This window comes from Mustela nigripes, chromosome 2 (assembly GCF_022355385.1).
Source record: "Mustela nigripes isolate SB6536 chromosome 2, MUSNIG.SB6536, whole genome shotgun sequence".
Classification (NCBI taxonomy): Eukaryota; Metazoa; Chordata; class Mammalia; order Carnivora; family Mustelidae; genus Mustela; species Mustela nigripes.
The window spans coordinates 112173369-112188582 of NC_081558.1; the positions used below are offsets into that span (position 1 = coordinate 112173369).

Sequence of the window (15214 nt, forward strand, 5' to 3'; positions counted from 1 at the left end):
AAATGAATCACAGACCTAAAATGTAAAATGCAAAACTATAAAACTTCTAGAACATGGGAAAAAAATTTAGGTGAACTTGGGTTTGATGATGAGTTTTTAGATACAACACTAAATACACAATCCATGACAAAAAATCCCTGAAAAGGTGGACCTCATTAAACTTAAAAAACCTTCTGCTTAATGAAAAGACACTGTTGAGAGAATGAAAAGAAAAGCCACCCACTGGGAAAATACATGCATGACATATCTGACAAAAAACTTCTATAAAAAAATATACAAAGAAATCTTAAAACTCAATAATTAAAAAACACGACCCAACTAATGGGGATACACAGATGGCAAGTGAGCACATAAAAAGGTGTTCTAAGTCATTGTTCATTACGGAATAGCATATTAAAATAATAAGACCACTACAAACCTATTAGAATGGTTAAAATCCAAAACAACGGGTTTACGGACACTTGCTTTATAGCCCAGAGTATGGCCTATCTTAGTAAACATTCCATGTATAACCTGAGAAGAATGTGACTTCTGCCATTAGAATTAATATGTAAATGTCAACTAGGTCAAAGTGGTTAAAACTGTTTGACAGAAAAGTGTTACCATCTTTATTTTTGTTCCTCTTTTTTTCCTCTGGTGCTGTTAAGTTTTTCTGTTAACCTGATTTTGAACAATTATGATGGGCCTTGTATTTTTCCTCATACTGCTCAGGTTTGGGATTATCGATCTGTATGCTAATAGTTCTCAATAAATCTGAAAAATATTCAGCCAGTTTTTCTTCAAGTATTTTTTCCTGACTCCCTGTTTTCAGGATTCCAAGGACACATATTCTGGGCTGCTTGAAATTGTCCCAGAGTTCATGGACTCATTTTTTTTTTTCAATTCACTTTTCTCTGTTTCATTTTGGATAGTTTGTATTACTAGGTTTTCAAATTCACTTATCTTTTCTTCTGTTTTGTTGTCCTTGTCTGCTAATTTTAATATCCAATGTCATATGTGGGTTTCATTTTCCAGCTTCTCTGAATACCTTGTAATTTTTTTATTTGATGTAATATACCATAAATTTTACACTGTTGGGTCCTGGATATTTTTGTATTCCTTAAAGTATTTTTAATCTTTGTTCTGGGAGGCAGTTAAATTACTTGGTAAGTTTGATCCTTTCAGGTCTTACTATTAAGATTTGTTAGTATGAATGGAGCTATGTATCAAGGGCTGCTTCCCAGTATTGAGTACTTCTGAGTACTCTACCTCATGTTCTGTACATTACGAGGTCTTCATTCTAGTCTTGCTATTGGCTCTGTGTACGTCCAAGTATTATTACCTCTGATCCTTTCAGGTGTTTTTTTCCTTGGCCTAGCTAGCTTCCTTATACCATGCACTTACACTTGAGAAAGGGGCCTTCTGCACATCTCCAGAGTTCAGCTGCCTGGTACTTGCCTGCAAACTCTGGCCACCTCAGTCTCTTGATTCTCAGCGACATCTCCTCAAAGCAATGAATATGCTGGAAACTGGCTGGCATCCCCTCCCTGCACTATTGCCTAGGAAGTCTCTCAAGACATTAAGGTGGGACAAACACAGGGCTTACCTTGTCTGTTTCCAGTCTCTCAGTTATCAATGACCTTTACTGCTTGATACCCAGTTTTTAAAAAAACTATTTCAAATACTCTGTCCAATTTTTTGGCTGCTTTAAGCAAGGGGGTAAATCTGTTACTCCACTTGGGGCAGAAGTGGAATTCCTGCACCCTTGGCTTTTATTCACTCTAAAAATATTTAGTTCCTACTGTATGTCAGGTACCTCTCGGCTAGGTGATGGTGACAGAATAGCAAAATATAGTCTTATTCTGAAGGTCCTTCTGTTCTAATGGTAAATAAAGATGGGTAAATAGACCTGATCCTTAGATGTTTCCAAGAACTCCACTTTTAGCCTTCTGCTTTTCTCGCTAATTCATTTCCTCCTAACATTCACCTAGTTTCAAGAACTGAACTACCACTTCTGTGCTGACAACTTCCGAGTCTATGTCTCCACTTCTACTTCTTCCCATAAAGTCTGGTCCCATTTTTCCCCACTGCTCATTGTTAGTCACATGAAACATGAGTTCTTGTGTTTCCCTACCTCTAAACGTCAAAAAGTCAAGCGGATTCTACTAACTAACCTCCAAATCCATCTTCTCCTAGCCACTCTATGCAACGCAATTAACAAATTTTGAGTACCTATTACATTTTGAGTATTCCTAGGCCTCAGTCTTATCTCTTCCAATTTATCCTGTATAACATATTGGATAAATGATTTTTCTAAAGAGAAACATTATTCCATCATTCCTCTACTTAAAATCCTTTGATGATAATCTACTAATGTTAAAATTAAATCCAAAGTCCTACCTTATGGTTCACAAAGCAATTAAGAACACAGTCCCTGCCAGTCTCTCAAATTTCAGCTCCGTGACTCACCTTTATTCTTGTCCTATGTTCCAAGCATACTTAACACTTGCAACTCCTCCAAATATACCATGTTTTACCTCACATTCTTAGTATATATAGTTCACTCCGCTTAGAATAGCCCTATCTCCATTTTCCCCCTAATTCCTTTAGGCTATTTAAGATTCAGTTCAGACATTTCCTCCTCCAGGAAATCTTCCCAAATTCCCCAGTCTGTTTCAGATATACTTTTATTGGTACTCCTTTGACTAGATATATTCAGAAACCCAACTCATTTCAACTTATTTAAAAAAACTAACTGTTGTAAAGATACTGGGCTGTTTCAAGGATCCAAGCAAAGGAAAGGAGGTGAGCCTTTACAACTAAAACAAAGGACTCAAATGCCATCAGGATTTCTGTGGTCTCCTCTCCCTGTGCCTTGTCTCTTCTCCTGGTGTCTTCTCTTCTTTTCTTCATGCATCTTGTCTATTTTCCTCTTTGTTTGTCTGCTTTACTCTTCCCCTTCTCTCCGTGATTTTTTTAACTATTTCAGTCAACATGATGGAAAAGTAGTCACTGTCAGTTGCTGAACTTTGTACCTTATATAACTCAGAGGCCTGAAAAGTGGCTCATTCATCCTTTTCAAGTTCAGTTCTATAATTTCCTGGAAAAGGCACTGATTGGCCCTACTTAGTGGCCAGTTAGTGGCCAGTTGCTCACCCTGACTCAATCTAGTGGAGTCAGGGTCCTGCTGTCAGACGCTGCTCCTACTGTAATCATATGGCCTGAAAATGTAGGGATGAAGTGGCAATCACCCTAGCGGGGGTTCACAGCAGATAATCCTTCAGGTGGCCACCATTACTTGCTTAGAGCCCAAAGAAGAGCTACATCAGAACATTTTCTGTCTCTCCTAAAAGCTCTTTAGGACAAGAGCTAAGGTTTTCATCTACATAGGAAATGACCAAACAGGGAAACATATTTAATAAACAAATTAGTTAACGCTTCAAAAGACCAGGCACTGAAACAACTGAAAAGCTTACACAATATAATAGGAACCAGCATAAATTAGAATGTGAGAGACTTTTGTGGTAGCCCGGGTTTTGCCACAAACAGCAAACCAAGTACTAGCTTTTCTATACTTCAGTTTCCTCCTTCATCAACAGAAATTTCTGTAGTAGCCCTAACTACCTGAAGAGAATGTTCTGAGTTTCAACTGAGATACTATCTGTGAAAGCAACTTGAGAAAAATAAAAATCTCTACACAAATATAAGGTAGAGTTATTACTACAGTAATCACAAACGTGCAAATAACAAATTTAAGAAAGAGCATACCCTCTTGATTCATGGGAAAAGAAGGTGGAACGTACCTTTTCTACCACTGAAAGTAGAGAACACTAAGAACACAATGAAAATGAATGCCAAAAAATAAAAAATAAAATAAATGCCAATAAAACTCAAAATAAAGGGAAGATTTTCTAATATCAAAAGCCTTCAAAGTCAGGAGCCTTGAAAAAACAAAAATTTTAAAAATCACCTGCTTTTGCCAAGAGAAAAACTGATTTTTGTTTCTTGTAATTTATGTTCCAAAGTGTGGTTAAAGCTCAACATAAAGCAAAATGTATACACTGAAAGTGAAGCTACTTTTGACCTTAAGATTTCATTTTTTCTAATTTTCTTGGCAAATTAAAGTATTTCTGCCTTATGGAAGTACTACTTTATATTAAATTAAAAACATTATAACTAACGTATTCTAAAATGGACATAAGAGAAGTGGTTTATATCAAAGACTTTGCACCACATGCTCAGGATCAAACGAAAGAGGACGTGTGCAGATACATAACTGTGAGGAGAGCTTAGGGATACAGTAGTCTGTATCAGTAAAGCCCAGACACTTCATACCAGATGCAAGTGGAGCTTGGCAAGTCTTAAAAGAGAGCTGCCAGGGACATTCTTGACAGGAGAAAAGTCATTTGAGAATTATAAAGACCAATGGCATCATAGTACTGTTTTTTGATGGTTTTGGGGTGTGTGTGTGTGTCTATGCTGCATAAAATGAAGGAAGACAAAATGGATTCTAAGGATAATTCCTGCTATTTCCCCAGGAATGTTCACAAAGTTTCTGAAAAATTTATCTTGGGGTATTTTTGGTGTTCTTTTAATTTTGTTGGGAACATACATGCCTTTTGCTGAAGGAAATAGGTACTTCCTTCAAAAGATATTTCCTACAAAGGCTGTGGACACAAAGTTGGATAACAATTAGAATAGGGGATGAAGGCTGGACATAAAATTTTTTTTATGAGTTGGAAAACTTAAGTTACAACCTATGATTCAGAAATGACTATATTAATGTAATTTTTAGGTTATTATATAATTTTTTAATCTAAAAGGCACAATTCGCTGGCAATAAATGGTGATTCTCTCCCAGTTAGCATATGAACAGGAAGCCTTTATATCTGAATCCCCAGATGCTGGTGAACACGTGAAGGCTGCACACACACCTGGAAGGTCCCCAGCCTGTGCCAGGAAAACCCACACTCCTGGAGCACCAGGAAAGGCTCAAGGATGACAGTTGTTAAGTTAGATAGTTAGCAATGACAAAAACCAGCTGCATTACTCTAGAGACCAATTTAAACATTAGCTTAATTTGTTATATAAACATGACTAGAATATTAGTTTAAACTTATCAACATTGAATTTTCTCTCCTTTTAACTCACCTGTAAGATTCTTTGCAAGATCGATGGAAGGGCAATAAATGCTGCCATGCTGTTTAGAACTTGCATGGTCAGAGATTTCAGAGCTGTTATAATAATAAAATGTTAATATTAAGGTTAGTTTAAAGTAAGAGGTCTTGGTTTTTCCTACAAGTCAGTGGAAAATAATAGATTTATATAGTTTCCTAGAAACTCGGCTAACCAGGACCAGTTGGATATTTTAAAGTTAACTGCTGATAAATAACAAAGCTCCTATTATTCAAGACAAATGACACAACTGGTGCCAGAAAGAAAGAACTGAATAAAAGATGAGATTAACACTATACAACAATTTCATTAAGAAAAACACTAATAACAGAAAGAACTGAATAAAAGATGAGATTAACACTATACAACAATTTCATTAAGAAAAACACTAATACTATGATACTGGGAAAAGGTATCATAATGATAATTTTTTGCAGATGAAAGTTGGTGATGGTATAGGTGGATTTTGATGATGTAATTACCTTCTGGGTGCAGATGAGGTGCGGTTGATCCAGAGAGCTTCTGGGGGGCCATCATTGCCTCCAGTAATGGAAACCAGAGTGCCTACAATGTCAGAGGAAACCAAAGCACTCTGTTATATTTAAGATTGGCTTCAGCATAGTGCTTTACAGGTTGAGATGTACCTCTCACATACATTTGTTTATAAACATTTTATTATTTTTTAAAGATTTTATTTATTTACTTGACAGAGACACAGTGAGAGGGAACACAAGCAGGGGGAGTGAGAGAGGGAGAAGCAGGCTTCCCACTGAGCAGGGAGCCGGATGCAGGGCTCAATCCCAGGACCCTGGGATCATGATCTGAACCAAAGGCAGATGCTTAATGCCTGAGCCACCCAGGCACCCTGTTTTATAAACATTTTAAAAACAAAAGATAGAACACTTGACTGGGAAGGGAAACAACAATAAAGAAGCAATGAGCACAGTTACAATAGGTATCTTTACTATGCCCCTTAGGAAAATAAAGAAACCGCAGTAAGTCTAGACCCTGGAACTGCAATCTTCTGTGTTTTAGGACAAGGCCTGTTCAAAGGCGACACGGTCGAGTTGCCAGCTGGGTTCTCATATACAGTGCGGTACACGCACCCCTGACCAAGTCTAAGTGACCCTATGTACTGCAGGACAGGACACAGGACCGCCCCTCTGCCACCTCACCTCCCACATTTCTCTTTAGCTGCATCAAGCAAGAGAAATGAATAAAGGTTGTCCAAAGTTTTCCCTCTCTAAAGCGTTGTTTTGTATTATGTTAGTCATCATAGACCAAGAAGTAGAAGTTAACATTATTTCAATTAACATTTCCAACCACATCAAGAGATAAATTAATAGATCCACCATTTATTTATTCCTATTATGCTGGGTCCTCAATTAAATGATTTACACAACTTTCTCATTTCAATTTCGTAACAGCCTTATACAATAAGCACGATCTTCACTTGAGATAAGAAACTTAAGTTTAGAAAAATTTGCCAAAGATCACACTACCAGTTAACTGGTACTCTGACTCCAAATTCTGTCCTCTTCCTTTTTGGGGGGGAGGAGGGCAGGGACCTTTAATCAAAAATCAAACTAATACATTTTAAGTTTTCAGACATGGTTTCTTGTTGGACAATCATTTACAGAAGGTGTTAATTCTATGTCTTGGGAGGAACATATTCCTGAAAACACCTGGGAGCCATGAAGAAAGGTCAAAGCAGAACAAGAGTGGTTATTTACAGAAAAGGGCATATTCTGCACCCCACCACTTGACCCCATACAAATTTTATGGCAGTGGAGATGTGGGAGCCTCTGAAGGCAAAAAGAATAGGCTGCAGGTCCAGTAACCACTGGTTTACCTCCCAACTGAAGAGCTCTACTAGGAAGCCTTTATCTACCCCCATTTAAGGTTTTATGAGGTCAAGATTTCATACTAATAACTTTTGATGTATTTCTTTAAGTTCTCAAGATACTGGTTTTAACTATATTACATATGGCAATTTTTTATTTTATTGAAATTTTAACTTATTTAGTACTCATGAACTATTAGTGCTGTATTTTATTCTCGGATAGCTTTATTTAGCTTACCTTTTTTTTAACATGTTTTTATAACCACATTATTTATTTCTGTGTAGGTTATTTTAATTGTGTTATTTATTGTATAATTTATTTTATTTTGTATAATATTTTATATAAATTATAATAAAATATATATAATACAATATTTTGTATAAATTATAATTTATTTTAAATTATAATTTATACAAAACATTTTATAATTTATTTTAATATGGGATACATTTTGTTTTTATATTTATTATGTTTAGAAATTTCAATTTTTAAATTTTCTTATTTAATCCAGACAATTCAGGAAGAATTACTTTTGTAAAGATTAGCTGTTTCTTGACTATAAATGGTAGACTGGGAGAAGCATGGTTGTGGAGGTAATAGCCATGGGATACGTTCACACTCTACACAGAGGAATTATTTTTCTTTAATTAGATCTCCACACAAACCATCCCCTGAGAGCAACACAACTAAACCTGAATTCCTTTCTTATGCTGTGTAACACACAGCTTCCTTTTCAGGGAATTATATGCATAATAACAAAGCCAAACTCTTTGTTATATGTAATCACCGTGTATTAGGGCAGCCCCATAAACAGATAGAGAAAAGTAGGACAGGCAGAGATTCTACTTGAGAAAGGATTAACAGCCCAATTTCCTGTAGTCTGCTTTAAGTAAATACTCATAACATTAAGTCTTATGATGATAACTTCTGGAAAGAGATACTATGAACAGTCTACTGTCAAACTTCCAAACGCTTCAAATCTTCTAGTTAGTTGACTGTCTGTGGTAACAGCTTTTGTTCTCACTCTCTCCAAAACAAAACAAAACAAAACAAAACAAAACAAAACAAAACAAAGAGAATCAAGACAAACCACCATTAAAAGCCCCCAAATTGAATGTTTGGTATTACATAAGATCAGTCTAGCATTTTTCACACAAGACAGTATTTATATAAAATTTACATTCAAATATTTCTGTTGTAATAATGAAACTTATTCAGAAATGAAGCAGAAACCAGTTGTTAGACGGAGGGACCACAAACAGAGGGTGTGTCTCTACACAGGAGAGACAAACAGACTTCTCTCACATGCAGCCAGTCAATGGCGTAATAATAGCCATAAAGAAGTGAAAATTTCAAAGGACAGGAAGAAGTCTAACATCTAATATTTTTACTAAAACAAATCCCAACTCAGGAGAAAAAAAAAAAAGATGGAATGAGTTTTCCTTTGGCCACATCAAAAGAAGCATTGTTCCTATCTCTGATTAAGAGATACAGAGTTCAAATACAGTCGGAATAATCCCTAGAGTTCTGGAGGCATGGATTTTTATAACTAATTCTACTAGTTAATACATGTGAGTCATATATTTCAGCTTCTGTGAACCTAAACAGCCCTACTTATAAAACATATAAACATATCCTTTTCCCTTAAATTTTCCATGAGAAGCTGGAGGAGTATCAAATAGATATTGGAGAGGAGATGGAAGGGTTGAAAAGTGAAAAAGATTTAGAATTAAGTATGTATGAACATGGCTTAAAGAATTCTACCTTTTCATGTTTCTCTATCAAAATATAACCATGTCCAAATATAGTCAGCCAACCAAAAGATAAATGAAAATAAAAACTCAGGAATAGAAAAATCATGGCAAAATGACTGATTAAAAGCTCAAAATCCATTTTCAAAAGATTAAACGATTTATGGGAATTGTGGACACAGAAAAGAATGTATGTGTTACTGGCTTCTATAAGGTTATTTAAAATTAAGAGGGATGGAGGAGAGAGGTGGGAGCAAGCATGAGTTTACGTGTTTCCTTACTGGCTTGGCATCACAGATACTATAAAATAGAAACGTAATTATAAATAAATAATTCCAATCTGTTACAGTCATTCAGATTTTTTTTTAAGCTGTAGTGATATTTATTAAGAAATAGTATGGTGAAGAAATATTAATTTGAAATTCAGAAAGCTTCCTAACGGAGACTGACTACTATATTTATTTGTAAAAGCAAGCATTTCCTGATTTAGGCTGATAAGAAGTACCTGGACTGATGGTTCCCCCAGTGATAATGATGGTTATTTCTGGGTGATAGGATCTTACAAGGTAATTTTTATTTTTATTTTTATTTTTTAAGATTTTATTTATTTGACAGACAGAGAACACAAGTAGGCAGAGATACAGGCAGAGAGAGAGGAAGGGAAGCAGGTTCCCTGCTGAACAGAGAGCCCGATATGGGGCTCCATCCCAGGACCCTGGAATTATGACCTGAGCTGAAAAGCAGAGGATTTAACCCACTGAGCCAGGAGCACCTTACAAGGTAATTTTTTAAAAAACATTCTTCTTTGTAACTTTCTGTTTTGCAGGATTTAAAAAAATAAAGAATATGTATATCACACAAAATGTTTTTTTAAAAATCACCTCTGTTATGTAAATGTGCTTGTTGTATACAATTTTTCTTCTGAAGGGTTTCTGGAACATATAGTCTTAAAAAATCTTTGACAAGAATGTCAAGTTGCAATTTACCCAACTCAAAAGAACAGGAAAGAAAAATAAATTTATAATACTCACTGTAACATGTATGGCTAAATATATAAAAAAAAGTCTGCCTTACTCCCCATATCAGAACCCTGGGAAGAGAAAGGTGACGGGTGGTGCCAAGTCAGAGGCTGCAGCCCGGAGGAGCAGGCAGGCAGGCACCGAGGAGTTACAAGGAGGCCACATCACGCTGCAACTTCTCTTCTGAAAACTGCAGCAGAATGTGGCTGTCAAGTCCCATCCCGCCCCCTTAGTCTCTGCTTCCCTGCTGTAACTCCCACCTGCACCAGGTGCTCAGCCGTGCCTCCTTCAGTTCTGTGCTCTGCCTTTTGGCAGTCTGGAATCTGTTACAGCAGTGGTTCCAACCTCGGCTGTACAGTGGGATCATGTGGGAAGCTTTAGCAATGGGTCCCCATCCAAAAACTGTAATTTCGTTGTTCTGGGGGTGCAGCCCGAGTGCTGGGATTTACTTAAAGGTCCCCAAGTGACTGTAATGTGCAGCCAGGGTTGAGAAACTACATCACAGCCTTCTTTGACCTTTTCCAGTGTTCTCTGTATCCCCTAAAGGTTTCCCTCCAGCTTCTCATGCTCATTTTCCTCCACAGAGAATAGATGATAAATGACAACACATCCATAGAATATAGAATCGCTACACGGAATACACAGAACCATGGTCCAAAGAGAACAAGGACATCCAGTAATCACGTGCTTAAATCCTGCAGCACAGCCAGATCCAGGAATATAAAGCCTTTTGTGAGAACAAAGAGGACAAGCACTCCTCACAATAACTTTAGGAGGCTTATACTCCTGGGAGCACTAAACAGTGATTAAAATCTAGTTGAATTAAACTCAGGTGGCTGAGAGGGCAGAAGAAATAGAATTAACTCCTAGTTTCAGATCAGAACCGACTTTGATATGCCTAAGTAGTCATTCTCCTACCTCTCGTTGCTGCTGGTTCAAATTATGGGAATTTCTCTGGCAAAGGGCAATTGTCTCTACCATGGTATCTTCAACATCCTTCAATGAGAGCTCCTCTTTGGTCTCTAAGATTCAGAAAAATTATTAACAAGACTTAAGGATATATTACTGAGAATTCTCAGAGCTTCTGTAAAAAAATTATCTTTTTCTTGGCATAGCACTGTTTTGTATTATGAAATCTTCCATAAGCATGATACCAATGCTTAATAGATTAAAAACAGATAATTTTGTTTCCATGTAAATGCCTGACATTCACAGGACATATAAAGCTCATCACACTTAGCATTTTAATACACTTTAGCTATGGAACAGCTCCAATCATCTGTCGGTTAGTCAGCAGAAAGATGACCTTTCACCTTACTTGCTCTACCATTTCTTCTTCCCTCTATCTCTTAGATGTAAGTCATCCTTCAAGATATTATCTTAGGCCCTCTCCTTTTCATTTCCCAATAATTCACTTCCTCTTGTGGTTTCAACCTCAGGTCCTTGCCAGTAACTTCTGAATGTACACCTGCAGCCCGTGTTCCTTTCATCATCTGCAGGGTGAACTGTCCACAGATTCTATCCATCTCTACACGGATGTCCTGCGAGCACCTTGAGTTCATAAGCACAAAAACCAGATCACTTTTTTTCTCACTTCCCAAACTAAGTTAATGAAACCATCTTCTTTAAGTCATTTTATAAATCTTCATCGTCCCTGATGTTCCATCCCCACTTTACCCACACATCGAAATAAATTGCCACTTCCGTGGATTCTACTTCTGTGCCCTCATGTGTCCTGACTTTTACCCTATGCTGCTCTTCACCTGCTGTGAACTACAGCAACAACTCTTAATTAAACTTCTGACTTCTAAATCTTGCCTCCCTCATTCTCTTTGTCACAAGCAAATCTATCAGTCTCATCCACAAAAATCATTAAAAGCCTTGAAGTTTTAAAAACAGAACATAAGTAAACTTCTGACCCTAAGTAGACGCAGTAACCATCTGGCTCATGTTCTCACCCTCTGTGCTCTTACTCCACTGCGCTGTATCTTACTCCTGAGTTCCTGGTCAAGTACTTTCATACTCACATTCTGCTCAGCCCAGGTGCCCTTTCCTTGCCTTTCCCTATCAAACTTCTAGTCATCATTCCAGTCTTACTGCAAAGGTCACATCTTCCACAAATGACCTTTGATTCATCAGTTATAAATCATTCCCTAATTTTTCACAATCATTTGCCACTCTCACTGCATCTCTTTGATAATACTTGATTCCTCCAGCATTCAAAGTTTTTATTTACATATCTGTCTCTTTCACAAGACTATAGTTATTTGGGTAAGAGCTGTGTTTTAGCCATCTGTGTATTACCCTCACGAGCACCATGTCTTGTAATTAGCAAATCCTCCAAAATTCTTAGGCACACAGAAAAAATTAAATCTGAGAGTAAACAGTGGACATGAGACTATTTCTGAAAAATTGATCTTCAAAGAAATTTAAATCCAAAGAACTGGCTTCTCTACACATATCACTTGCAAATCATTGTAGTGATTTTAGGGAAATATTCTTCTTTTCCCTCAACCTCCCATGTAACGTGTGCAAAAATTATTCTAACAACAATAAGAAAATATCATAAATGTAATAAATCTAATACAAATTGACTAAACAGAGACTAACAGTACAAAAATAACAAATGCTTAGTTGAACTAAATATGGAAAAGCCAACCGTTTACTAAGGCTCCAAGAAGATGCCGTGTAATACAAAATGATCCAGATACAACACAGATCCTATCACTTAAGACCGAGCCACAGAAAACACAGATGAATGTAATTTATAGAGAATTAGGGTAAAGGAGTTTAAGGAAATGTGTGGGCAAAGGGGGTCTAAGAAATGTGCTAATGTGTTGAAGAGGTAGGGCAATCTAAAAATCACCTATCGAATGAACTTTGGAAGAGCTATTTTGGAAAATTTCAATAATGTGAAAAAAAATCATCCTATTCAAAAGCGGGCAAAGGACTTGAATAAACACTTGGCCCAAGAAGATACACAAATAACCAGTAAATATGTGAAAAGATGCTCTCCATTACCTGTCAATGAGGAAATGCAAACCAAAAGCCCACTAAGCTATCAATTGGCACCCAGGAGGATGGCTATGCTCAAGAAAAGAGAAAAGCACAAGTGTTAGTAAGGGCTTGGATGGACTAGAATTCTCATTGGTGTGCCGCTGACAGCCACATACACTGAGGCGGCCACTGCGGAAGTGAGTATAACAGCCGCTCAAAAATTAACATTAGCATTACTATTTAATCCAGCAGTAACACTTCTGGGAATCTACCCTGAAGAAATGAAAGTGGGGTCTCAGAAAGATACCTGGACAGCATGTTCACAGCAATATTCTTCACAAGGGTCGGGAGAAACTGAAGTGTCCATGGACAGACAAAAGGATGCAAGATGTGGTACATACATAAATCAAAATATTATTCAGCCTTTTTAAAAAGGAATGAGATTCTGACACGTGCTACAATGCCGAAAAATTGTGATGACATTATGCTAGGCCAACACGCCAGACTGAAAAGGGCAAACGCGGGACAATTCCAGTTATGGAAGGCCTGTCATTAAATTCAGAGTGGGAAAGCACAACGGGAGGTGCCAGGGACAGACATGGGCAGGGAATGGGAGTAATTGTCTCATGGGTACAAAACTTCAGTTTGGGAAGTTGGAAAACTTCTAGAGATGGATGGTGGAGATGGCTGCAGGACAGTGTGAATGGACTCAATGCCAGTGAACTGGACCCTTACAAATGGCCAAAATGGTAAATTTTGTGTTATGTGTATTTTACCACAATTTAAAAAAAATTAATCTATGTCCTAAAACGTCAAGGAAAATAATGGGAATTTTACATCTGTCTGTGACAAGGCCATCTAAGATTCGACACTGTCAAGTTTTACTGCTTTGTGCTAAAATTACAGAAATTCACTACAGAAACCCCAGCTATTACTGATTAGAAGTTCGATTTGTTATTGCTCAGTACATTACAGTAACTTTAAAGACATTAATTATGCACCTCATTTATATATAACCAAAAATTGGCACAGAAATAAATCAAACAACAAAAAAATCAGTATTAGTGAACCCCACTGGCAACTGGCATCACAAAGCTGCAATGGTTTCCATGATTCCCCATTATGAGCCCTTGAAAATGAGCTAAAATTGGCATCAGTGTTCAAGTATTTATACATATCAAGGTAATTATTATTTAGTAAATGCAGTTTCTTAGACAACATCTTTTAAAACACAGGGTCCATGGGAAGAAATAATTGTAAATCACACTCAAGAACTTACTTTCATCTTGATGTGTTATCTCTTGAAGTTTGCTTTGCAGTCTCTAGCAGGTTAAAAAAAAATGCAGGAGGTAAGAAGGATACAGTTACCTAATTCACAAATATTTGAACAAATACACTTTATTTTTTTATTATTTTTTAAAATTCTTTGTTGTTGTTTTTTTTTTAACACCCAGTGATCATCACAACATGTGTCCTCCGTAATACCCATCACCCAGACAAACACATTTTAAAGGAAAACCTTGAAGAAACAACAAGGTGAAACAACAAGGTTAAAGATAGGTCGCTTACTGTCATTCAGAAGAGAATTCTGGGGTATACATAAAGCAAAGCTAGCAGTATTGGAAGGGACCCAAAATACTAAGTGTCACTTATTTGCAGCACTTCTGCTTCTGTTGTACCATTATACCATCATCAATGACATTCTTTAGGCACAGTAATAAAGAGCAGGATTTATCCAGACTTTGGGTAAGGGAATAAAAGTCATAGTGGGCTATGAGAAAAAGGGGTGGGTGGGAATAAAAAAAAGAACATAAAGTGTGTCTCCAGAGCATGGGGCACAGACTTGAGTATGACAGCTCTAAATATGCAAATTTCAGTGTCCACTGCTACACCAAATACTAGATCCTTAGAAAGCCTTAACTGATGATATTCCAAAGGATGCTTTAAAAAAAAAAAAAAAAAGATTTATTTATTTTAGAGAGACAGTGAAAGAGAACATGGAGAGAGGGGTGGAAAGAGAGGGAGAGAGACAAAAGCTCAGGCAGACTCCCTGCTGATCAAGGAGCCCCACATGGGGCTTCATCCCATGATCCTGGGATCATGACCTGAGCTGAAATCAAGAGCTGGATGCTTAACTGACTACACCATCCAGGTGCTCCTCAAAGTCGTCTTAATATACACTGAGGCTGATCTTAACATATCTTTTCTAGTCCAAATTTGTTCCTTTCCTTGAGGTCTCTTATAGGCTAATAATGTAAAGCTAAACATCATACAACTGTCATTAACCACTCCCTCTTATTCCTTCCATATCATATTCAAATGATCAACAGTTCTCAAGTCCAATCCTCTCCCCACTTCACCACCACCACTACCCCTAGCTTAAGCCTCATGGATTCATTATCTGTACTACACAGCCTCGCAAATGTTCTCTGCTTCCTCCCCAAGTTTT

The 15214-nt window shown here is 37.1% G+C and overlaps 1 protein-coding gene across 2 annotated transcripts in view; it reads right to left on the reverse strand.

Annotated features, from left to right (window-relative positions):
- The window catches only part of VPS8 (VPS8 subunit of CORVET complex), a 247030-nt gene that overhangs the window by 59851 nt on the left and 171965 nt on the right, over positions 1–15214 (reverse strand). For both annotated transcript variants that reach the window (XM_059391373.1, XM_059391372.1), the window contains exons 38-41: positions 14045–14087; positions 10687–10790; positions 5637–5718; positions 5131–5213 (exon numbers count right to left, since the gene is read on the reverse strand). In XM_059391373.1, coding sequence (XP_059247356.1) covers positions 5131–5213; positions 5637–5718; positions 10687–10790; positions 14045–14087 — 312 coding nt within the window. The remainder of the gene's footprint in view (positions 1–5130; positions 5214–5636; positions 5719–10686; positions 10791–14044; positions 14088–15214) is intronic.